The sequence below is a fragment of the Liolophura sinensis genome, chromosome 3 (genome assembly GCF_032854445.1).
Source record: "Liolophura sinensis isolate JHLJ2023 chromosome 3, CUHK_Ljap_v2, whole genome shotgun sequence".
NCBI classification, from domain to species: Eukaryota; Metazoa; Mollusca; class Polyplacophora; order Chitonida; family Chitonidae; genus Liolophura; species Liolophura sinensis.
The window spans coordinates 8,515,412-8,542,652 of record NC_088297.1 but is presented as its reverse complement, the minus strand read 5'-3'; the positions used below and the strand labels follow the sequence as shown (position 1 = coordinate 8,542,652).

Here is a 27,241-nt window from a genome sequence, read left to right as displayed (position 1 = left end):
ACACATACACTGTATGATTCTAACACATAAAGGAAATTATTATAACACGTAGAGTAACTACACTAACAGATACAGGTAGAAATGTTAGCGCATGCAGGTAAATATACTCACAAACACAATTAACTATGTGAGCACATAAAGGTAACTACTAAAGGAGAAGAAAACATAAAAATGATGCGAAAATCAGATGAAAGAGCATCAAAACTTATGTGCAAATATGATCTTTAATACTTTTTGGGGGTTTTTTTTCAAGAGAAAAAGGTATTTGAAAATATTTTTATATGGTGGGTATTTGGGACTAACTTTTGGTATTTATCGTTGTTGCATAATAATGTTCTAAATAAGGAACATGCATTTAACCTAAATTATGACAATATTTATGAACATATTAAAAATAAAAATATGATCCAAACTGAGGTTTAATACATTTCTTTGGTGAAAAGAACAAATTAAAAATATGTATTACACCTGTGTTTCATCCTGTGTTACATCCTGTGTTACATCCTGTGTTACATCCTCATTTATGACATTATTAAACAAGACTATAAATACCAAAAGGTGGTCCCAAATACCCACCGCATACCGTACAAAAATTATTTTCAAGTGTCCTTTTCTCCGTCAGGAAAAATCGGAAAAAAGGTTGAAGACCACATTTAGGAATAACTTTTCGCACTCTTTCATCTGAACTTTATGTCATTTTTATGTTTTCTCCACCTTTAACAATACAAACACATACAGGCAAGTATACTAACACATACACGAACTATATTACCACATACAGGTAACCATGTGATCATTTACAGGTAACTGTGCTAACGCATACAGGTATCTTTGCTAACACACAGAAGGAATGCTTGGGGTTTAACGTCGTACCTAACAATTTTTCAGTCATATGATATATGACGACGAAGGAATCCTTACAGAGCACGCGATGTGCCTCTTTGTTTGCAGGACGGATTTCCAGCGCTCTTTTATCTAGTGCTGTTTCTCTAAGCCGCCGCCATTATACTGATACGGGTGAAGCAGTCGCTGTACTATCTCCTTTTTGCTGAACGCCAACGCCTGAACTGCGGCAGTTTTTAAATGAGACGCCGATCAACAAATCGAACCCAGCATTCGCCCAAATGTACGTGGAGTATTTGATGACAGCCAACAACCTCCCTGTACCTGACGATCAGCCTACAATCCTACCTAACAACCAGGCCGCCCAGACGATGACCGATTGAGTGTTTTTTTAACCGCACCACCCTTACCCACTTTTGTTTTGTTTCTTTTTTTCCCCTCTCCCTTCATTCATTCTCGTTTTTTTTTACCTATGTGTTTTTTACAGGAAGGTGACTAGGGTGGTGCGCGTTATAAACATTGACGAGTGTCGGAACTTTCATATTGGTGATTCAACCGTCATGACGAGACATATCTCACCGTGAAAAAAATAATGGACACATACAGCATGCATTTATTCATTCATTCGTTGATTCGTTCACTGTTCGAGTTCGAAAAAATAAAAAGTTTTAAGGAAATTTCACCCTGGTCTTTGTGTTGGTTATGTCTTGCCTGTTGTTAAGTGATATCTATCTATCTATCTATAGTTTGATTGATGTGGATAGGGTTCAGTCGGTGACGGCATTAGAATGACGACGGTGTCTTCTTTATGTCTTTTCTAGCCTGGCGAAGCTCCGTACAACGCCGCAATGGAAAGACTGGGTAGCTGTCGTCACCGACCTACAAAGCTAAATGGATGTACTTCATAGTATGTTTGCGGATGGTAGGGTTAATGAGGGACGACTGCAGGTGCTGCGAGCGTACACTGAAGACGTCTGTCAGCATGTCAACCCATTCGAACGTATTATGTAGAGATTGTTCCTCCCACGTTAATGTACGAAGTGCGACTCCCTCCCAACCACACAGAGGTATATCAACGCTCCGTGTTACATACCTGTACATTGCTGTAAATAATAATACTGTTTTTTTTTTCACTATTGAATCAACCCCGGTTTTTCTGTTTCTTTTTTTTTTATGGACTGGGTCAGTGTGTCAGTGTGTCATGCTAGGGCTGATATCTATCCCAATAGCTCCTATGTATTATGTATTAAAAAAATATTTAGGTTCGCCCATAGGCTCCTCATTAAGGTGATAGGGTCAGTAGTATAGGGAATAGGGCTTCTAGACGACCCTCCATTTGGCAAATGGAGGCTCCCAGCCCTTCTCGTGAAAAGATATAAGTATAGTAGTATAGGGAAGGAGGGTTCTGGTACGCCCTCTATTTGGCAAATGGAGGCCCCCAGCCCCTCTCGGGTTCTATTAGACATACCAATTGCACCAGGTATGCTTTTACACCAACTGTGTATACAACATGCCAAGGGGTTACAATTACTATAGCGTATTTTTTGCGGATGGTAGCCCCAGTTTCGGCTACCTTTTGTTGCCGCGGGTAGGGATACCCCACATACACAACCCACATGCACCCCCATATGCAGCACACATAGGATACCCAGCATGCGCACACCAGAACACAGCTGCATAGCAACAAGGGATACCCCGCATACACACAGTTGCAAGGGACACCCAGCATGCACACGCCAGAATACTATAGCGTATTTTTTGCGGATGGCAGCCCCAGTTTCGGCTACCTTTTGTTGCCGCGGGTAGGGATACCCCCACATACACAACCCACATGCACCCCCATATGCAGCACACATAGGGATACCCAGCATGCACACACCAGAACACAGCTGCATAGCAACAAGGGATACCCCGCATACACACAGTTGCAAGGGACACCCAGCATGCACACGCCAGAATACTATAGCGTATTTTTTGCGGATGGCAGCCCCAGTTTCGGCTACCTTTTGTTGCCGCGGGTAGGGATACCCCCACATACACAACCCACATGCACCCCCATATGCAGCACACATAGGGATACCCAGCATGCGCACACCAGAACACAGCTGCATAGCAACAAGGGATACCCCGCATACACACAGTTGCAAGGGACACCCAGCATGCACACGCCAGAATACTATAGCGTATTTTTTGCGGATGGCAGCCCCAGTTTCGGCTACCTTTTGTTGCCGCGGGTAGGGATACCCCACATACACAACCCACATGCACCCCCACAAGCAGCACCACATAGGGATACCCAGCATGCGCACACCAGAACACAGCTGCATAGCAACAAGGGATACCCCGCATACACACAGTTGCAAGGGACACCCAGCATGCACACGCCAGAATACTATAGCGCATTTTTTGCGGATGGCAGCCCCAGTTTCGGCTACCTTTTGTTGCCGTTCAAAAAATGCAGCAGTTCAAGAGCCTGGCGGAAGCACAATCGGCCCGTCTAGTCTTGTTGGCACAACAGGAAGAGAAGAACCGACCAATTCCGCCGAAGGCGGTTCCGCAAGCGGCACATCTACAACGTAGTTGCAAAGCAACGCAGGAAGAAGTAGTTGCAGCAACAAGAGGACCCCACGGCCATTTTCGGGTTGCCCCAAATTTCCAATTAGATAGATGGTAGCCCAAGACATATCGAGCAGCCGAAGCAATACCCAACAAAGTAGAGCTACCATACAAGCAACATGGCAGTACAAGCAACGTTCCAGACCATGGGCCTGCGGTCCAAAAAGGACTCGGGAGTCCTCGACCGAGAGGCGCTCTGTGCAGACCCTGTGCATTCGAAGGGTTCCGCGAGCAAGGCGATCTCGATGCTGCCATGCACAAAGACACTCCCACGATACTGTCGAACACCGATAGCGTTGGAAAACACGTCCGCACGAACCTCTACAACAAAGTCGTGTCGAACTTCGAAGCAGGCGCGGTTCGCGAGCCAATCGGTGGTCACCTGGCCGACTACGTCGACAACCCGAACCAGCATCTGCGGCAGACCTTCTTGCACCCCGGTGTGCAAGCCAGAGGGTGCACTCGTATCGAAGTCTCCCTCTACGCCTGCAGTGGGCGGGACCTCTCGGCCAACACTGCTACCGATGTGGTGGAAGAGGCCTTGGCTCTGGTATCCCCCGAGATCTGCCAGAAGAAGGCCTGTTTGTGGTCCAACCGCCTGCCAAACAGTGGGAGAACCTGGCCGCATGCCTCGACCGGTGCCTCGTGCTGGCCGACCGACCACAGGGCGAGATCTTCGTCGCCTGGTATGTGCACACAACAACAGGTAGGGTCTCGGGTGTCCGGGTCCGACCCACCAAAGCCAATGCGGATGCAGATGCGACGTAGGAACGGGCAGTGGAGTGGGCCGCAGTAGATTTCGGATTCCGGGCGTGCCCCATCTTCCGCGTCGACATTCTCGCAACAAACGAGGAGGGCGTGGAACTGGCCTCGCTCCGATGCTACACCAAGGACGCCGACGCGAGCACGGGTCTTGGCCGCCAGCAAGCGACCCACACAGTTGCATCCGAACGGCCCCGACCCCTCGACCCTCTTGCCACCTTCGCCCACGGTCTCGTGGGTATGGAGAACGGCCAAGTGCCAAGCAGTAGGCAGAGGCATCGCCGCCCGTGCGAAGCACATGCACGAGGTGCCCGAAATCGCGGCGGGCCGCGCCATCTCTACGCTCTCGACCAGGAACCGCGAGAAGCGTCTCCAAGACATCCGCGACGCGGCGAACGCCGAAGACTGGCGGCGACGTGCTTGGGCGAGGCTAGAGGCAGAACGGAAACAACACGAGGAGGAGCAGCGACGCCGAGCCGAAGAGATGGAACGCATTGCCCAGTTGGTGGCTGCGAATAGGTGATACACGGAGAAACCGCAGGAGACACGAGCCGACGTCGAACTTGCGCTAGGCACAGGCGAGACGGAGAAGGTTGCAGATATGGCAGGAAAATGGACCGTCCTCGGTTTTCGCCGTACCGAGGTGGTGGCGGAGGCAGAGCAGTGGCGCAAACGCCCCTGCGTTGTCCTGTTCTCGAACAACCAGGACACGATCGACCCAGAAGCAGACACTTGTGTAGATACAAAGGTTGTATGGGCAACAAAGGGGCTCGAGAGCATTCTCGACGGGTGCGCCGATCTCTTCGAGTCCAGAACCGACAGCCGAAACAAGAGAACAACATTCTGGCTCCCTCCCATTGGCGCTGGCAGGCTTGCAGGGCTGGAGATCGCAATAGAGCCGACCAGGGTATTCCAGTCGAGGGACGGTCGCAAGATCTCTTGGAACTCGATTCGGGTTGTCGCTGCCCCAACCCCCCAGCCCCTGGCCACCCTGCAGATCTTGGCAGCAAAAGAACAGGAGCACCGGGCCACAGAGGCTGCGCACCAGGAAGCCGAGCAATGCGCCACACTGCTGGAGGCCCCCGCCCCGAAACCCAAGGACAGCATGAAGGCGATCGACCTGGCGCCCGGCGAATACATCTGTAGGCGATATGCCTCGACGACCTTCCGCGGCGCACGCCGTACTCTCCTCTTCCTAGTTCCCGTTGGCGAGAACAGAGAGCTCGCGACCGACGTCGAAACTCACAAACAAACAGGCCTTCTTCTGGCAGATCTCGGGGGATACCAGAGCCAAGGCCTCTTCCACCACATCGGTAGCAGTGTTGGCCGAGAGGTCCCGCCCACTGCAGGCGTAGAGGGAGACTTCGATACGAGTGCACCCTCTGGCTTGCACACCGGGGTGCAAGAAGGTCTGCCGCAGATGCTGGTTCGGGTTGTCGACGTAGTCGGCCAGGTGACCACCGATTGGCTCGCGAACCGCGCCTGCTTCGAAGTTCGACACGACTTTGTTGTAGAGGTTCGTGCGGACGTGTTTTCCAACGCTATCGGTGTTCGACAGTATCGTGGGAGTGTCTTTGTGCATGGCAGCATCGAGATCGCCTTGCTCGCGGAACCCTTCGAATGCACAGAGGTGCTCTACGAGCGCCTCTCGGTCGAGGACTCCCGAGTCCTTTTTGGACCGCAGGCCCATGGTCTGGAACGTTGCTTGTACTGCCATGTTGCTTGTATGGTAGCTCTACTTTGTTGGGTATTGCTTCGGCTGCTCGATATGTCTTGGGCTACCATCTATCTAATTGGAAATTTGGGGCAACCCGAAAATGGCCGTGGGGTCCTCTTGTTGCTGCAACTACTTCTTCCTGCGTTGCTTTGCAACTACGTTGTAGATGTGCCGCTTGCGGAACCGCCTTCGGCGGAATTGGTCGGTTCTTCTCTTCCTGTTGTGCCAACAAGACTAGACGGGCCGATTGTGCTTCCGCCAGGCTCTTGAACTGCTGCATTTTTTTTCTTGGCAAATGGCAAGGCTATGGGGCTCTACAACAAGGTTGTGTGTTTGCTCGGCGGCGTCCTTGGCGTGTTTGGCTTCGGCTCGTACTTGCTCGGCGGCGTCCTTGGCGTGCTTGGCTTCGGCTCGTGCTTGCTCTGCGTCGTCTTTGGTGTCCAAGGCTTCGGCTCGTGCTTGCTCTGCCACATCCCATGTATCATTGGCTTGTTGCTGTGCATGTTGCGAGGTATCCCTACCCGCGGCAACAAAAGGGGCTACCATCCGCAAAAAATACGCTATAGTATTCTGGCGTGTGCATGCTGGGTGTCCCTTGCAACTGTGTGTATGCGGGGTATCCCTTGTTGCTATGCAGCTGTGTTCTGGTGTGCGCATGCTGGGTATCCCTATGTGTGCTGCATATGGGGGTGCATGTGGGTTGTGTATGTGGGGGTATCCCTACCCGCGGCAACAAAATGTAGCCGAAACTGGGGCTACCATCCGCAAAAAATACGCTATAGTAATTGTAACCCCTTGGCATGTTGTACACACAGTTGGTGTAAAAGCATACCTGGTGCAATTGGTATGTCTAATAGAACCCAAGAAGGGGCTGGGGGCCTCCATTTGCCAAATAGAGGGCGTGCCAGAACCCTCCTTCCCTATACTACTATACTTATATCTTTTCACGAGAAGGGGCTGGGAGCCTCCATTTGCCAAATGGAGGGTGGTCCAGAACCCCTATTCCCTATACTACTGGTTCTACTCCATGCTGGCGGTATGTAGATGTGTTTTCTATCACATGTAGATGGTGTGTAGATATGGTTTCTACTCCATGTAGGTGACATGTGTAAGGGTCTACTTCCCGGCTGTCCTGGCTGGCTGACGCACCGGCTGGCTGGCAACAATGTATACAAGGCGCAGGCACACCCGATCAAAACAAAAACCACGTGTCAAAACAAAAAGCCACGTGTCAAAACAAACCACAGCTGACAACATTGTTTGCCTGACTGCTGTTCGGCTGGCGGGTAGGATCGCTCAGCGTGTCTTTGCAACAATGTTCGCCCAGGAAGGCTCACTGCTGCAGGCAGAGGGTCGGTGTTATGAACCGTAGAGCCTGTCGGTGGGATTTTTTGGGTGACCTGCCTGTCTGTCTACCTGCTGATTGTGGTATGGATGGATTGATCGACTAAGCTGTACACCACACCCAAACATGCATGTACACTGGATACTATGCTATACTATACTATACTATATGTAGGCGTTCTGGGGAAGGTTCGCTCATTACTCACGGACACCAAGCAGCAACGGGGAACAGCCTCTGACACTGTATTACTAATCGAAGCCCACCTGTTTAAACGGATATATGTCAAATTGAAGAAAATAATAATTATGGGGACATCACTGTTAGTGTTGTATGGCTAATCTAAACCCACTTGCCATCATGCTCGCTAGGTCATCGCCGGCCGCTATTCTAACTTAACCACTAACCACTTACTTTGACCTGTGATGTCACACCCCCATATATCCGTATATACGGGGGTGTAATGAACGGGTTATGTAAGTTTTGACGGACCAATCAGCGTGTCGTTGAGCTACACTGAGATTGAAATGGATAGGCACGGACGTGGTTCTGAATTACAGGTAAGGACCCTGGCTGACAGGGGCACTCTCGCTACAGATCATTACCCCTCTATGACATGAAGTCAGGACCAGACCAGAGCACTGGGAAGTTAGAGCAAGGAAACAGAACCAGCTGAGCTAATGTAAGTATAATGTAACTGGATGGAGTGTCATGTCTGCTGTCTTCGGCATGATACTTCAAGGCGGCAGCATGGACTCGATCTGCTACAAGAAGACACAGAATATGTACAAACACCTGAAAAAAAACTGTTAAGTACAACGTAAAAACGCAAAGAAAAAGACATAAGCGTGCATATCACTTTGAAGAAAATTGAAGTTGAAAAGAGGGACCAGTGCACTTTGCCAGGCACCCAATAAACCTCCAGACTTAAAGCTCTAAGCAAACCATACGGTCCTCAGGACATACGTATGTAGCATAACTTCACATCACAACTTAGCAGCCTGATAAATGATACAGTGTATCATCACGCTTTTTCTCTAGATCTAAACAGAAACCAACAAGGCGAGACTATGATGAAAAATGATTTTATAGCAATTAGCTGGAATACATTAATATAATGTATAATAAATATAAACACAACCTAGCAGAAAAAACAACATACCGGTTCATCTATTTGTTAAGTGGCACATGATTGGAAAATGGAAAACAACTGCTCAGTAAAAATTTGCCATAAATCATTCACTAAGATTTGAAACTACTAAAAGTCATAAACGGTATGCTGAGTGTACATATACAGAATAAACAACATACCGGTTCATCTATTTGTTAAGTGGCACGTGATTGGAAAATGGAAAACAACTGCTCAGTAAAAATTTGCCATAAATCATTCACTAAGATTTGAAACTACTGAAAGTCATAAACGGTATGCTGAGTGTACATATAATTCACATATTGACATGTGCTGGTATCAGCCAAGTAAGGTGAGTATGTGTATCATTACAATGAATATAAACTTGGTGATCTATATCATCTGATATCACTGTATGATGAGCTGGATCTCAGACTAGCTTAAGTGTGGCAGGGAGTTTTGTAATGCCAACTCAGCCTTCTTGTACTGTTCAACTTCACATAAATCTTTCTCGTTTTCCTGTGGTAGAAATTAAAACATTAAATTATTTGAGGATTTTTCAATCAGTCCTTATTCGCTAGACATGAACAACAGCTTCATTCTTATATTCATTATGATGGAAACTTTGGTTGGTATCACAAATATTTTACATTAAAATTCGACTAACATCGCTTATTTCTAAGGTCAGGGTTTAAGTAACATATACCATTATCCAGAACACGTGAGGCACAGGTTCCATAAAGCTGATTTTGTCTGAAGTCAAATTGTAAAAGATGATTTAAACGCTTATTTTCCTAACTCTATAAGTCAAAAATATGCGGTCTTTATTATAGCACATTATTATACAAACCTTTCTCACGCGAGCCGTGTTTAGGCAGGTGTTTAGTTTCCAGACCCTAATCTAAGTTATACATGTATATCCATTGTCTTAGAGATTGAAGTGCCGGATCAATATACATGTACCTTAGGTCATCAATGGCTTTTCACATGATCTGTTGGAAGAGTTCCACAGGTGGGCCGGGGTGGATGACATAGCTCGGCTGGGTGTAAGGATATGGTGGGCTAATGTACTCTAGGGCTGCAGCACAAAACAATAAACTATGACAATTCTAGTTATGCAAATAGTTACTTTCCTGGCTAATATTCATTCAAAATATACTTGGGTAACCGCATGCATGTATGTGTGTGAGTATTTAACACTTCATTCTTCAAACGAGTTGCTAAGACACAGAATACCTGATGCGTGTCACAAGTGCTTACATAACGGCAAACAGCTCAGCTATTAATAGTAATTTTCAGCAATTAAGTCTTTGCAGCATGTCTTATTACATATTATCCAGTAAAGAAGTTTTTATACTTTTCATATACTGTTACAAACATGTAAAATGAGATAGCTCTTACTTTCTGGTTCAGGAAAGAAAGAAGAAATCAAAGCATACAATGGCCACTTATTCAATCATGTATCGTAAGTGAAAAAGGGTAGAGCTTGGGCGGTGAGGCAATTGTTTGTCTTTCCTTTTTTCTCTGGACACTAACTTTACCTTCAAGAGGCACACCTAACTGCATCAAAGTGTACTCTGCTGCAAAAACCTTTGCCCCCTCAACAGTAGAACACAGTTTATTTGGGGTAAATGGGTAATGATTTGGAAACTGAGTACTGAGAGCTGGTATGGTGATCTGAAAGACAAATGTACTTTGCCATAGATTAACAATGTAAATGCCTAACATCAACTTCTACATGACACTTATACATGTATAAATCACAACCACGAAATTCTTTTTTTCGATTTACTTCAGATCAATTATTTTTTAAAAGATAATTTACTTCTTATTCTTTATGGTACACATGGACATGATTAATTGTATAAATAAATAAATAAATAAATAAATAAATAAAAAAGTTACATTCCAGCAAAAGAACTTGATTCTTATCTCTTCAAACAAGTTTCTTATCAACATTTTGTTGAAACCTATGGTAGTACCTGGTACAAAAAGAGCTGTAAGAGCTGTTGGGCACCACTTCCATCCCTTCCCATGAGAAAATGAAGCTGGTATACAGGACTTCCCCATCCATTCTTCTGGCAAAGGTCATCGAGCACCTATAGTGAACATCGTTACATGCATGACACTCTTGATTTACTGAAGCCTCACTAGGGCAATCGGGCTATAAATTAAAGGTAATTAGTAAAACAAAAATTCTTCCACAAAACAAAATCATGGTCAAAGGTTAAACACAGAGCCTTGCATTATGACAACTTTCAATGATAACAAAACAGCCAATTTTTCTTTAGCTATTAACACATCTGATTAACGAAATTTAATTCAAAACTCATTACATGCATAGGAAATATTAGATAAGAATTAGTTTCTAAGTATGTTACCTGTTACTTCAAAGTTTAAACAAACACCCATCTTCAACGAAACTGAACTAGCTCACCTTCTGGTTAATTGCACAATCGGTTCATGTCTTTTAGTATGGCGTAGGCAGATTATAGATTTTAAGACTGCCTAATCCTTTAAGCATGCTTCAGAATAAGTTGCAATGCGCAACTTTTTAATGGGATATGGGACCAGAAACCTTCTGCATTGACAACGATACACACCTCTGCTGGATGTTTCCTAAAGCCCCACCCTCTCATCATCACTTGGCCTTGCACAGGGCTTCTGATGCCCATGGGACCTCGCTCTGCCAACCCCCTGCTAACAGTACAAAAAGTACAAATATTCAAGCTATTTCATGGTAAAAATTATGTGACTGAGCCTTCTTAAAGTTTTTTCTTCCTGCTTTTCCTCCTGAGACGTTCACATAAAATCAAATATATTGAGTTATTAAGGTTCGGTTGATGAAACTTAATGCCTCTTTGTATACTTACATGTAAGAAGTTCATAAAACGCTTTTTTTTTTTGAGGACATTGCATGGATAACACATAAATGCAACTTCTTTCACGTCAAATGACTCTATCAGCCACAATGGCAAAACGACTAAATATGGTAGTGTACCTTTCCTACATGTATGCTGATGAATGGAAAGCTACAGAGTGACAATTTAAGAATATAGGTCACAGGTGGTACGAAGTTCACATTAATTCTTGGCAAAAAACAAGCCCCTACCATTCAATAAAATCGCCTGTTTTCAATAAAGCTATGCCTTGCACAGTCTTGCAAATATTTCTGCTCCATGTGAAGCACCTTCCAACTGAAATCCGTCATTACCTCATTTTGGATTTTAGTTGCCAAAGTAGACTTGCCCATGTCATTTTTCTAGTTCTCACTCTGTACTCTGTATCCATTAGCATATCAGCAGGAGAGCTACAATACTGTACTTTGTAAAACCCACTTACATATGCTTATTTACAGTTACAGTTATTACAGACAAATCATAAGGCAAAATTTAATCTTAGGTTATCTAAGATTTCATCTTAGATGATCATAACTGAAATGATTTAAAACCAAAGACAAATATCCTGTCCCTGGTCTGAAGCACACAAATGACAGAGTATCTGACAGTTCTGAGAACCCTGATATTAAACAGACAAACTGGACACACACGGCGGTATATGACAACCTATGCTCCTAATTCCGCAAATATTGTTCTAAGCTAACCGATTTTTTATAAAAATTCCAAGAATACAACTCTATTCTGACTGCAAGATCATCTGCTGTGCTGGATTCTCATCTGTATTCTTATATTGGGTGAACAGAGTTGTGGATTTCAGGCCAAAATAGCTCTTACCTTGCGGGTGGTGGAGACATCGGGTTGTAATACGATGGTGGAGAGTAACTAGGATCAAAATCATAGCCATAGCCCTGAAAAATTTGTCACAGTATCAAGTACACTTGTCATACAACCAAAGCATGCATAAAAGCAGATTCGCTCAGACGGTTGAACAGCTGACTTGCTTCCACTGTAGGTACTTGACCTATAAATTTGTGTACAAATCCAGGTCTTACTCCAATTTCCTCTATCCATAAACCTGATCGTGGTGGAATAATGTGACAATTCTTGAATATAGTATTATACACCAATTAAAAAAAGAGTTATTATTACAGATTTTTAGCATGTAGTTCTAATCATTTTTTAATCAACTGCCTGAAAGGCTAAGGCATTATACTACACATATGAGGCCTTCAATATTTCTACTCACTGGAAAATTTCAACATCATAAACCATCAGTGGCATTCCCTACCCTTGCATACCGGATCTGAAACCCCTATGCTTACATACCAGAAACTCTTATGCTGACATATGAGAACCTCTTACCCTAACATATGAGGAACTTTTTACCCTGACATATGGGAACCCCCTACCCTGATGTATGAGGAACTCTTACCCTGACATATGAGAACCTCCTACCCAGGTATATGCGAACCTCCTACCTTAACATACGAGGAACTCTTACCCTGACATAACAGAGCCCACTACCCTGACATACGAGGAACTCTTACCCTGACATAACAAGAGCCCACTACCCTGACATATGAGGAACTCTTATCCTGACATAACAGAGCCCACTACCCTGACATATGAGGAACTCTTACCCTGACATAACAGAGCCCACTACCCTGACATATGAGGAACTCTTACCCTGACATATGAGAACCTCCTACCCAGATATATGAGAACCCCCACCTTAACATATGAGGAACTCTTACCCTGACATATGGGAACCCCCTACCCTGACATATGAGGAACTCTTACCCTGACATATGAGAGCCTCCTACCCAGATATATGAGAACCCCCTACCTTAACATACGAGGAACTCTTACCCTGATATAACAGAACCCCCTATCCTAACATATGAGGAACTCTTACCCTGACATATGATACTTCTTTCTGCTTCCAAGATTCCAACGCTTCCTGGCCTCCGTTGTATGCTCTATCAACCTCACCCAAGTGACAGTCCTGATTAGCCTGCAATAAAGAATTTTCATCAGTAGTAAAATTCAATTATTTACCTGAAATAACTATATATAAATAATTTGGTTTTTATATGCAAAGTTTACTTCACACATACACGACAGATGAGTTTTCAATGGTGAACGAAAGCTGATGGGGGAAAAATGTGGACAGGTCCCGGTTTCCGACCAAATACCTTCCACAAACTCTCAATTTGAAAACATTTGAACTCTTCCAACTTAACACAGTTTACTTCACATACTATGTTACAGACAAACTTAACCTATGGGAGAGGATGATCGCTGGGCTGTCCTGAATTACACATTTTAGATGACTTTCACGATGTGGCAGCAACATTGACCAAATGATTTCTTACCTTCTTTCTTCCTTTATCTCACTGGTGTTTCACACTGAACCCCATTTTATATAGCCTACTTACATTGTATATTGTTCTTCCTATGGTTTAATACCACAATGCATCCATAATATTTACTTGTATAACTGAGTTTTAGTTGCCTCATGGCTGTATGCATCTGCACATGTATCCCCAAAAGTAAAACTCTAAATAGAGAACATATAAATAATGTTTCTTCCAATATCTTTTGCATAAATAGAAGAAACAAGGGCTATAAAGAGATAAAAGAAATGAATATTTATTTATTTGATTGGTGTTTTACGCCGTACTCAGGAATATTTCACTTATATAAGGGCGGCCAGCATTATGGTGGGTGGAAACCGGGCAGAGCCGGGGGAAACCCATGACCATGCGCAGGTTGCTGAGAGACCTTCCCACTTACGACGGGAGAGGAAGCCAGCATGAGCTGGACTTGAACTCACAACGACCGCATTGGTGGAGACTCCTGGGTCATTGCGCTGCGCTATCGCGCTAACCAACTGAGCCACGGAGGCCCCAGAAATGAATATAAAAAACTATTAAAATTGTATTTATTTATTTGATTAGATTTTTACGCCATACGCTAGAATATTTTCACTCACACGCCTGTGGCCAGCATTATGATGGGAGAGAAGCAGACAGAGCCCAGGGGAACCCAAGACAATTTATATTTGCAATTTGTGAATACAAACCTGAATATCACCAAAAGATTTTGCTTGTGTGCAGACAATCTAGATCTTGTGAGATTATTATCACCTACATCAACCAATCAGCGTCTATGGAAATGTCATATGAGTACTTACAAAATTGAAGCAATTTTTGGGATCACATGACCTTAAACGTAATCTGCGTAATCCTTTAAGCATGCTTCAGAATAAGTTGCAATGCGCAACTTTTTAATGGGATATGGGACCAGAAACCTTCTGCATTGACAACGATACACACCTCTGCTGGATGTTTCCTAAAGCCCCACCCCCTCATCATCTCTGGGCCTCGCACAGGGCTTCTGATGCCCATGGGACCTCGCTCTGCCAACCCCCTGCTAACAGTACAAAAAGTACAAATATTCAAGCTATTTCATGGTAAAAATTATGTGACTGAGCCTTCTTAAAGTTTCTTCTTCCTGCTTTTCCTCCTGAGACGTTCACATAAAATCAAATATATTGAGTTATTAAGGTTCGGTTGATGAAACTTAATGCCTCTTTGTATACTTACATGTAAGAAGTTCATAAAACGCTTTTTTTTTTGAGGACATTGCATGGATAACACATAAATGCAACTTCTTTCACGTCAAATGACTCTATAAGCCTCAACGGCAAAACGACCAAATATGGTAGTGTACCTTTCCTACATGTATGCTGATGAATGGAAAGCTACAGAGTGACAATTTAAGAATATAGGTCACAGGTGGTACGAAGTTCACATTAATTCTTGGCAAAAAACAAGCCCCTACCATTCAATAAAATCGCCTGTTTTCAATAAAGCTATGCCTTGCACAGTCTTGCAAATATTTCTGCTCCATGTGAAGCACCTTCCAACTGAAATCCGTCATTACCTCATTTTAGATTTTAGTTGCCAAAGTAGACTTGCCCATGTCATTTTTCTAGTTCTCACTCTGTACTCTGTATCCATTAGCATATCAGCAGGAGAGCTACAATACTGTACTTTGTAAAACCCACTTACATATGCTTATTTACAGTTACAGTTATTACAGACAAATCATAAGGCAAAATTTAATCTTAGGTTATCTAAGATTTCATCTTAGATGATCATAACTGAAATGATTTAAAACCAAAGACAAATATCCTGTCCCTGGTCTGAAGCACACAAATGACAGAGTATCTGACAGTTCTGAGAACCCTGATATTAAACAGACAAACTGGACACACACGGCGGTATATGACAACCTATGCTCCTAATTCCGCAAATATTGTTCTAAGCTAACCAATTTTTTATAAAAATTCCAAGAATACAACTCTATTCTGACTGCAAGATCATCTGCTGTGCTGGATTCTCATCTGTATTCTTATATTGGGTGAACAGAGTTGTGGATTTCAGGCCAAAATAGTTCTTACCTTGCGGGTGGTGGAGACATCGGGTTGTAATACGATGGTGGAGAGTAACTAGGATCAAAATCATAGCCATAGCCCTGAAAAATTTGTCACAGTATCAAGTACACTTGTCATACAACCAAAGCATGCATAAAAGCAGATTCGCTCAGACGGTTGAACAGCTGACTTGCTTCCACTGTAGGTACTTGACCTATAAATTCGTGTACAAATCCAGGTCTTACTCCAATTTCCTCCATCCATAAACCTGATCGTGGTGGAATAATGTGACAATTCTTGAATATAGTATTATACACCGATTAAAAAAAGAGTTATTATTACAGATTTTTAGCATGTAGTTCTAATCATTTTTTAATCAACTGCCTGAAAGATCGCTCAGATGGTTGAACAGCTGACTTGCTTCCACTGTAGGTACTTGACCTATAAATTTGTGTACAAATCTGGGTCTTACTCCAATTTCCTCCATCCATAAACCTGATCGTGGTGGAATAAAGTGACAATTCTTGAATATAGTATTATACACCGATTAAAAAAAAAAAAAGTTATTATTAAAGATTTTTAGCATGTAGTTCTAATCATTTTTTAATCAACTGCCTGAAAGGCTAAGGCATTATACTACACATATGAGGCCTTCAATATTTTTACTCACTGGAAAATTTCAACATCATAAACCATCAGTGGCATTCCCTACCCTTGCATACCGGATCTGAAACCCCTATGCTTACATACCAGAAACTCTTATGCTGACATATGAGAACCTCTTACCCTAACATATGAGGAACTTTTTACCCTGACATATGGGAACCCCCTACCCTGATGTATGAGGAACTCTTACCCTGACATATGAGAACCTCCTACCCAGGTATATGCGAACCTCCTACCTTAACATAAGAGGAACTCTTACCCTGACATAACAGAGCCCACTACCCTGACATACGAGGAACTCTTACCCTGACATAACAGAGCCCACTACCCTGACATACGAGGAACTCTTACCCTGACATAACAAGAGCCCACTACCCTGACATATGAGGAACTCTTATCCTGACATAACAGAGCCCACTACCCTGACATATGAGGAACTCTTACCCTGACATATGAGAACCTCCTACCCAGATATATGAGAACCCCCTACCTTAACATATGAGGAACTCTTACCCTGACATATGGGAACCCCCTACCCTGACATATGAGGAACTCTTACCCTGACATATGAGAGCCTCCTACCCAGATATATGAGAACCCCCTACCTTAACATACGAGGAACTCTTACCCTGATATAACAGAACCCCCTATCCTAACATATGAGGAACTCTTACCCTGACATATGATACTTCTTTCTGCTTCCAAGATTCCAACGCTTCCTGGCCTCCGTTGTATGCTCTATCAACCTCACCCAAGTGACAGTCCTGATTAGCCTGCAATAAAGAATTTTCATCAGTAGTAAAATTCAATTGTTTACCTGAAATAAATATATATAAATAATTTGGTTTTTATATGCAAAGTTTACTTCACACATACACGACAGATGAGTTTTCAATGGTGAACGAAAGCTGATGGGGGAAAAATGTGGACAGGTCCCGGTTTCCGACCAAATACCTTCCACAAACTCTCAATTTGAAAACATTTGAACTCTTCCAACTTAACACAGTTTACTTCACATACTATGTTACAGACAAACTTAACCTATGGGAGAGGATGATCGCTGGGCTGTCCTGAATTACACATTTTAGATGACTTTCACGATGTGGCAGCAACATTGACCAAATGATTTCTTACCTTCTTTCTTCCTTTATCTCACTGGTGTTTCACACTGAACCCCATTTTATATAGCCTACTTACATTGTATATTGTTCTTCCTATGGTTTAATACCACAATGCATCCATAATATTTACTTGTATAACTGAGTTTTAGTTGCCTCATGGCTGTATGCATCTGCACATGTATCCCCAAAAGTAAAACTCTAAATAGAGAACATATAAATAATGTTTCTTCCAATATCTTTTGCATAAATAGAAGAAACAAGGGCTATAAAGAGATAAAAGAAATGAATATTTATTTATTTGATTGGTGTTTTACGCCGTACTCAGGAATATTTCACTTATATAAGGGCGGCCAGCATTATGGTGGGTGGAAACCGGGCAGAGCCGGGGGAAACCCATGACCATGCGCAGGTTGCTGAGAGACCTTCCCACTTACGACGGGAGAGGAAGCCAGCATGAGCTGGACTTGAACTCACAACGACCGCATTGGTGGAGACTCCTGGGTCATTGCGCTGCGCTATCGCGCTAACCAACTGAGCCACGGAGGCCCCAGAAATGAATATAAAAAACTATTAAAATTGTATTTATTTATTTGATTAGATTTTTACGCCATACGCTAGAATATTTTCACTCACACGCCTGTGGCCAGCATTATGATGGGAGAGAAGCAGACAGAGCCCAGTGGAACCCAAGACAATTTATATTTGCAATTTGTGAATACAAACCTGAATATCACCAAAAGATTTTGCTTGTGTGCAGACAATCTAGATCTTGTGAGATTATTATCACCTACATCAACCAATCAGCGTCTATGGAAATGTCATATGAGTACTTACAAAATTGAAGCAATTTTTGGGATCACATGACCTTAAACGTAATCTGCGTAATCCTTTAAGCATGCTTCAGAATAAGTTGCAATGCGCAACTTTTTAATGGGATATGGGACCAGAAACCTTCTGCATTGACAACGATACACACCTCTGCTGGATGTTTCCTAAAGCCCCACCCCCTCATCATCTCTGGGCCTCGCACAGGGCTTCTGATGCCCATGGGACCTCGCTCTGCCAACCCCCTGCTAACAGTACAAAAAGTACAAATATTCAAGCTATTTCATGGTAAAAATTATGTGACTGAGCCTTCTTAAAGTTTCTTCTTCCTGCTTTTCCTCCTGAGACGTTCACATAAAATCAAATATATTGAGTTATTAAGGTTCGGTTGATGAAACTTAATGCCTCTTTGTATACTTACATGTAAGAAGTTCATAAAACGCTTTTTTTTTTTGAGGACATTGCATGGATAACACATAAATGCAACTTCTTTCACGTCAAATGACTCTATCAGCCACAATGGCAAAACGACTAAATATGGTAGTGTACCTTTCCTACATGTATGCTGATGAATGGAAAGCTACAGAGTGACAATTTAAGAATATAGGTCACAGGTGGTACGAAGTTCACATTAATTCTTGGCAAAAAACAAGCCCCTACCATTCAATAAAATCGCCTGTTTTCAATAAAGCTATGCCTTGCACAGTCTTGCAAATATTTCTGCTCCATGTGAAGCACCTTCCAACTGAAATCCGTCATTACCTCATTTTGGATTTTAGTTGCCAAAGTAGACTTGCCCATGTCATTTTTCTAGTTCTCACTCTGTACTCTGTATCCATTAGCATATCAGCAGGAGAGCTACAATACTGTACTTTGTAAAACCCACTTACATATGCTTATTTACAGTTACAGTTATTACAGACAAATCATAAGGCAAAATTTAATCTTAGGTTATCTAAGATTTCATCTCAGATGATCATAACTGAAATGATTTAAAACCAAAGACAAATATCCTGTCCCTGGTCTGAAGCACACAAATGACAGAGTATCTGACAGTTCTGAGAACCCTGATATTAAACAGACAAACTGGACACACACGGTGGTATATGACAACCTATGCTCCTAATTCCGCAAATATTGTTCTAAGCTAACCGATTTTTTATAAAAATTCCAAGAATACAACTCTATTCTGACTGCAAGATCATCTGCTGTGCTGGATTCTCATCTGTATTCTTATATTGGGTGAACAGAGTTGTGGATTTCAGGCCAAAATAGTTCTTACCTTGCGGGTGGTGGAGACATCGGGTTGTAATACGATGGTGGAGAGTAACTAGGATCAAAATCATAGCCATAGCCCTGAAAAATTTGTCACAGTATCAAGTACACTTGTCATACAACCAAAGCAGATTCGCTCAGACGGTTGAACAGCTGACTTGCTTCCACTGTAGGTACTTGACCTATAAATTCGTGTACAAATCCAGGTCTTACTCCAATTTCCTCCATCCATAAACCTGATCGTGGTGGAATAATGTGACAATTCTTGAATATAGTATTATACACCGATTAAAAAAAGAGTTATTATTACAGATTTTTAGCATGTAGTTCTAATCATTTTTTAATCAACTGCCTGAAAGGCTAAGGCATTATACTACACATATGAGGCCTTCAATATTTCTACTCACTGGAAAATTTCAACATCATAAACCATCAGTGGCATTCCCTACCCTTGCATACCGGATCTGAAACCCCTATGCTTACATACCAGAAACTCTTATGCTGACATATGAGAACCTCTTACCCTAACATATGAGGAACTTTTTACCCTGACATATGGGAACCCCCTACCCTGATGTATGAGGAACTCTTACCCTGACATATGAGAACCTCCTACCCAGGTATATGCGAACCTCCTACCTTAACATACGAGGAACTCTTACCCTGACATAACAAGAGCCCACTACCCTGACATATGAGGAACTCTTACCCTGACATAACAAGAGCCCACTACCCTGACATATGAGGAACTCTTATCCTGACATAACAGAGCCCACTACCCTGACATATGAGGAACTCTTACCCTGACATATGAGAACCTCCTACCCAGATATATGAGAACTCCCTACCTTAACATATGAGGAACTCTTACCCTGACATATGGGAACCCCCTACCCTGAAATATGAGGAACTCTTACCCTGACATATGAGAGCCTCCTACCCAGATATATGAGAACCCCCTACCTTAACATACGAGGAACTCTTACCCTGATATAACAGAACCCCCTATCCTAACATATGAGGAACTCTTACCCTGACATATGATACTTCTTTCTGCTTCCAAGATTCCAACGCTTCCTGGCCTCCGTTGTATGCTCTATCAACCTCACCCAAGTGACAGTCCTGATTAGCCTGCAATAAAGAATTTTCATCAGTAGTAAAATTCAATTATTTACCTGAAATAAATATATATAAATAATTTGGTTTTTATATGCAAAGTTTGCTTCACACATACACGACAGATGAGTTTTCAATGGTGAACGAAAGCTGATGGGGGAAAAATGTGGACAGGTCCCGGTTTCCGACCAAATACCTTCCACAAACTCTCAATTTGAAAACATTTGAACTCTTCCAACTTAACACAGTTTACTTCACATACTATGTTACAGACAAACTTAACCTATGGGAGAGGATGATCGCTGGGCTGTCCTGAATTACACATTTTAGATGACTTTCACGATGTGGCAGCAACATTGACCAAATGATTTCTTACCTTCTTTCTTCCTTTATCTCACTGGTGTTTCACACTGAACCCCATTTTATATAGCCTACTTACATTGTATATTGTTCTTCCTATGGTTTAATACCACAATGCATCCATAATATTTACTTGTATAACTGAGTTTTAGTTGCCTCATGGCTGTATGCATCTGCACATGTATCCCCAAAAGTAAAACTCTAAATAGAGAACATATAAATAATGTTTCTTCCAATATCTTTTGCATAAATAGAAGAAACAAGGGCTATAAAGAGATAAAAGAAATGAATATTTATTTATTTGATTGGTGTTTTGCGCCGTACTCAGGAATATTTCACTTATATGAGGGCGGCCAGCATTATGGTGGGTGGAAACCGGGCAGAGCCGGGGGAAACCCATGACCATGCGCAGGTTGCTGAGAGACCTTCCCACTTACGACGGGAGAGGAAGCCAGCATGAGCTGGACTTGAAATCACAACGACCGCATTGGTGGAGACTCCTGGGTCATTGCGCTGCGCTATCGCGCTAACCAACTGAGCCACGGAGGCCCCAGAAATGAATATAAAAAACTATTAAAATTGTATTTATTTATTTGATTAGATTTTTACGCCATACGCTAGAATATTTTCACTCACACGCCTGTGGCCAGCATTATGATGGGAGAGAAGCAGACAGAGCCCAGGGGAACCCAAGACAATTTATATTTGCAATTTGTGAATACAAACCTGAATATCACCAAAAGATTTTGCTTGTGTGCAGACAATCTAGATCTTGTGAGATTATTATCACCTACATCAACCAATCAGCGTCTATGGAAATGTCATATGAGTACTTACAAAACTGAAGCAACTTTTGGGATCACATGACCTTAAACGTATCTCACTGTCTTTTGCCGCTAGAATCTTCAAAAATGACCAACAAATGTTGCCCGTGTGCAGGTAAACGATATTCTGGATCATTTTACACCTGCATCTGAAAATCAGATTTTCAACAACAAAATTGTTCATTTGTGCTAGGCTTTAAGGCTGGGAACTCACCTGAGACAAAGATCCCCTTGTCCCAATTTTGGTGTATCTCACGTAATTTGTTTTGCCCACAGACCTTGCCCATACAACCTCAATGCAAGTGCCTTCAACATTCATTCCTAGAGAGAAATATATATGACTTATTATATAAAGCCTTCTCACCTTGATCTTCCTTTAATTTTATTTCTTGAAAGAATGAGGATGTAGTACAAATGCTACACATCAGTTAAAAAGTGTTCCAGATACAGTCTACCTAGAGTTTCTCCCAAAGAAAACTTCTTATTTTCTCAAAAAATTCCTGGCAAAATGGTCCTGGGAGCTTGGGTTCAATATTCAGCCTATTACATGTAACTGTTGAAACAACTTCCCTCTTTAAACATTTGATCATTTAATGTTCAACAGCTTCTTTTCATGCTGAATGATTTATTGATTGGCGTTTTTACGCTGTACTCAAGAATATTTCACTTATACGACGGCGACCAGCATTATAGCATGAGGAAACCAGGCAGAGCCTAATGGAAACCCACAACCATTCACAGGTTGCTTCAGACCTTCCCATCCATGTTGAATGAGGGATGATATTAAGTTAATAATAAGCTAACATAAAATCCAATTTATACAGAAATTTATCCAAACAAATGTTCTAGAGAGTGCCCACACCTTATGTTTTGAAGTGTGAATTTATACTGTATGTGCTCTTCTGTAAATATGTGTAAGTCTGTCCCATAATTGTGAGCCATTTCCTGTACGTAGTTGGAGTATCAAACATCCTATAGGCAAGCGATGTGTCAGTTATTCACTGTTTCATCTTAATTACTTGAGTTAGCATGCTTTCCAAATACTCTCCCTTAGATGTTGGTGGATATTCTATCATGTAATTTTCTGTAAACATCAATCAAGTGAAAAACTAGTTAAAAAATAATAATGTGCCACATGCGACTGACAAATGAAAATGAACTTTTACTTATCAGAAACAGAACTATCAGAATGGAAATACATCACACTCTATAAATGCACACAAAAACTACATTCACCTACCGATAGAAGAAATAAACTTCCGTTAATGCATTTGTATTTATCCAAAACCAATCAACACAACTCCAAAATAAATAATTTTTCTCACCATTAAGTTTAGTCATGGCCATGATAGCATCATCTCTGTCTCTAAAATGAATGAATGCATAATCTCTTATCTTCTTTATTCTTTCCACAGCATTGTCTCTTCCCACAACTTGACTGCACAGCTTTCTAATTTTGTCTTCTGTAGTTGTCGACCTAAGGTTCCTCACGTGCAAAACTCTCCTCTGTAATACAAATATGCACAACATCAACATTATTCCAGTAATACAAATATGCACAATATTAATGTACAAGATGACGATGCATCAGTGCTTTTAAGCCATAAGTGACTATATTAATTATTACCGCAGCCTCCCATACAAAAGAAATCACTTGTTGCAAGAAATGCGGCGCGCGCGCACACACCACCCTCTTGTGACAGAAAATGAAAGAGCAGACAATAAGAAATTTCAAGAAGTTACGCGACATTTTACACATATCCATCCACACAAAATACCCCTTTGATACAAAAAACTTTAGTTCAATTATAACTTTTCAAATAACGGCTTACATAAAGGTCAAATTTGTTTGGACTGTGATACCTACTCGTGAATTTTACAACTAATTAACCAACCGATATTTCCGACGTCTGGTGCTGTCTACATTGGCAATTAAATGTGTTTTAATTTGCAACGAAGAGACAACCAAAAAAGCTTCTGTAGTGGAAATTACATGACTTACAGTAGACATAACGTCTTCATCAACATTTTGTTCTGGTTCAGCCCAATCAACTACAATCCGATGGTCCCATAACTGAATTCTGTTGGAAATGAGCTTCTTTCTTGCCATGGCGGCTGCCTGATGCGATTCATATTTCACGAACGCAAATCCACGGTTGCTTGTTTCGACAAAGGCTGATGAAGGTACAAAGACATCCGTTACATCATCTGTTACTTTTTTCATCTCCCGCAAAATTTCATCTCTCTGTTTGTTCTTTGGAATACCTCCAACAAACACTCGACAGTTGTCGGCAGATTTGCCAACATCCAAGAGCCGGCCTTTACGAATTTCGTAATTGTTAAGCTCCTTTATCGCTTGTTTCGCGTGTTCTTTGTTAGTGTACATAACGAATCCATATCGTCTATGGGATCCAGAGCGGCGGTTCATTACGAGTCTCAGTTCGTAAATCTTCCCTATCTTCTCAAATACTGGAACAAGCTCGTCTTCATAACAGTCACTTGGAATATTTCCGACGAAAATTTCGCAACCCTTTAAAGGAGCCGGGCTTTCCCAGTCGGGAGGTGGACCGCCGTACTTTCTTTGCCTTTTTTCTTGCCGCATGGTGTATCCTGTTCTTTCCATAAGTTTCACCAAGGCTTCTACGTTTGGCGCCCAGGTCACACGACGCGGCAAAGCCTTCTCCGCGGATGCCATACCTACACCTTGCTGCTGGTCTCACTGCTGACGAACTAGAAGTAGGCAAACTGGGCTTTGCCACGCATGTGCGTGGGCTTAGAAGAGCCCTACAGCGCCATCTAGGATGTCCAATAATTATTGTTTTATTAAAATTTACATAGAAAAGGCACCAAATCCAGAGAATATGACCACAGAAACGTGTAAGGCAACATACAGGTAAAATAAATAAGCTGATAACTTGGAGGCATACGGTTATGTAGCACTCGCTGTGCCACTGCGAAAGCAGTTCACCTGTGAGTCTCAAGTATCGAAAATTGAACCATTCATAGTACGAAATATGGCATGTGTTTATACTTCAGTGAGTGTTATACCAACTTTTTTTTTTTTTTTTTTTTGGAGACCTAGCGAGCATGATGGCAAGTGGGCTTAGATTAGTCATACAACGCTAACAGTGATGTCCCAATAATTATTATTTTCTTAAATTTGACATATATCCGTTTAAACAGGTGGGCTTCGATTAGCCATGCAGTGTGTTCCCCGTCTATAGTCTTGTCAACAAGCGGCCCAGAGTTATTCCCCCTGAAATTCGCTGAACGAAATACGGCATGTCTTTATACTGCATGCTCGTATGATAAATATGTCAGTTTCAGTCGATGGCCTGCATGTCTAGCGTTATGTTGTACATAAAAACATCACATGAGTTCTGCAAAAAATACCAAGGCTATGTGGGTGGCTGAAAATGACTCAAATCCACTTTACTATCGCTGACATCGATTTGACAACAGGCATTGTCCTGTGTAATATTCAAAACAGAAAAAACAAATTTTGTTTTCGCGTGGTTCTAGCTTCTGGATTGTCTTCTAGAACAGCTTATCATGTTCCAGGCAAACCTTCGCACTGCGACGTCCAATGAGCGAGGGACATGACAGACCAATGAGTGCGACAGGGAGCAAAACGTCGGCTTGTAAAGTTGAGTGGAGCAGCTCCAACAGCTCCATGCTATGCTAGCTATGCCAGCCACCCCGACCCATCTGTGGAACTCTTCCAACAGATCATGTGATCAGCCATTGATGACCTAAGGTACAAGTATATTGATCCGGCACTTCAATCTTTAAGACATGGATATACATGTATAACTTAGATTAGGGCCTGTAAACTAAACAGCTGCCTAAACACGGCTTGCATGAGAAAGGTTTGTATTATAATGTGTTATAATAAAGACCGCATATTTTGACAAATAGAGGTCTATGCCTGGGACATGGCTCACCCGGGGGGGGGGGGGGGGGGGGGGGGGGGAATGACGACTACTGAAAGTTTTTTAGCCCTTCATCAATGAGACCTATCTTGGGTTCGAATCCAGACCAGGCACACCGAGTTTCGCAGGATTATTGATACCCAACTTAGCCAAACCCCTAGACATGCCCGCCGACAAATGAATGCAAGAATTTTGAGTGAGGCGTAACACATCAACTAAACAAGCAAATAAATGACATCACTTTGCCTTATAAGTTATCCAAAAATAAATAAAACTCCTTTGACCGTTAAACACTCTCTTCAAATTGCATTTTACTTCACGCACTATGTTGTAAAATAATAAACAAGACCTCCTTCTAGCACGTCACAAACAATACAACGCTACATACATATAGCGTGGTGGATTAAAATACTGGCGTAATCAAATGTAAAATGAGATCAGCTCCACTCAATGAACAAGCTTCAAAGTATACATAGGATAGGTTATCTGCCCCTGTCCGTCTGTTTTCGGTCAATCTGTTTTCGGCCCGCCCGGGCTGCTCGTTGGGCACCCGGAAAGATGGACAGCGACGGTCCTTAAAGACCGCGATTACTCTGCTCGTTGCTTCTATAATAGCAAGTAAATAAATAAATCAATAAAATAACTAAATAAATAAATAAAAAATATTTCATACAACTGGAAATGAGATACATGTGTTTGACGTATGGTACAAATAACTTCATTTCAAAATAAGTTTTGGACAAGTTAAGCATTAATTGGTTTTCATAGCTTTTTATGACGAGTCCTTAAATAAAACATAGTATTCCGGAACCAATTTAGCCGACCACGTACTTGTCACTGTGACTAATAAATCCACAAATCTTTACTTGGCTAGCTGTTTAGTAATTCACAGGACAAGCACTGCATGGCACATTCTTTTAAATAGGCCTAATTCTATTGGGAAAACGCCGCTGGACAATTCTGAGAATATCGCCAAAATACAATGCTGTGTCCCCACATGTCATTAATTAGATATATGATACTTAGTACATTAAACTATAATTATAAATAGCAAAGCAACTAACCTCTATATAACAAGAGGCAAAACAGCTGAGCATGGCTCCGGCAAACACAGCACCCAGGCTAATGTTTAAATTCATGTACCCCGTGGCTTTACTGAACATGGCCGTCACGTCCTCTGAGGATGAGAAGTGAAATCAATACCAGTTCATGTTCTTTGTGCATGCTTTGCTAATATTGTGGATAAAAAGTGCTCTCTTCACACCATAATCCTTGTATCAACACTACAACGGGTTGTCACTGAACTACCAGCTGCAGAAATCTGGCTCATATGCCGACCTCAACGAAATAACTGCGCAGGAAAAACACACTC

The 27,241-nt window shown here is 42.3% G+C and overlaps 1 protein-coding gene across 2 annotated transcripts; it reads right to left on the bottom strand.

Annotated features, from left to right (window-relative positions):
• Nucleotides 1-8,459: 8,459 nt before the first annotated feature.
• LOC135463808 (APOBEC1 complementation factor-like) lies at nt 8,460-24,749 on the bottom strand. Of its 2 annotated transcripts, none has more exons than XM_064741252.1 (16): nt 23,940-24,749; nt 23,263-23,443; nt 22,152-22,258; nt 20,670-20,768; nt 19,645-19,718; nt 18,514-18,610; nt 17,091-17,189; nt 15,778-15,851; nt 14,648-14,744; nt 13,225-13,323; nt 12,144-12,217; nt 11,013-11,109; nt 10,392-10,508; nt 9,951-10,086; nt 9,373-9,487; nt 8,460-8,928 (listed from the first exon to the last, which is right to left on the bottom strand). In XM_064741252.1, the coding sequence occupies exons 1-15, from the start codon at nt 24,630-24,632 to the stop codon at nt 9,393-9,395; spliced, it is 2,139 nt and encodes a 712-aa protein (XP_064597322.1). In that variant the 5' UTR covers nt 24,633-24,749; the 3' UTR covers nt 8,460-8,928; nt 9,373-9,392. The 2 variants fall into 2 exon arrangements, with proteins under 2 accessions (XP_064597322.1, XP_064597323.1); XM_064741253.1 differs by having other exon boundaries at nt 11,013-11,106.
• Nucleotides 24,750-27,241: the final 2,492 nt, after the last annotated feature.

What these genes read in the sequence shown, in the direction of transcription:
- LOC135463808 (XM_064741252.1), bottom strand. Translation starts at nt 24,632, where the DNA reads ATGGCATCCGCGGAGAAGGCTTTGCCGCGTCGTGTGACCTGGGCGCCA. An exon ending in TTAGGAAACATCCAGCAGAG is followed by an intron (nt 13,324 to 14,647) that starts GTGTGTATCGTT and finishes TCTTTATTGCAG; the next exon opens with GCTAATCAGGACTGTCACTT. An exon ending in TTAGGAAACATCCAGCAGAG is followed by an intron (nt 10,509 to 11,012) that starts GTGTGTATCGTT and finishes TGTTCACTATAG; the next exon opens with GTGCTCGATGACCTTTGCCA.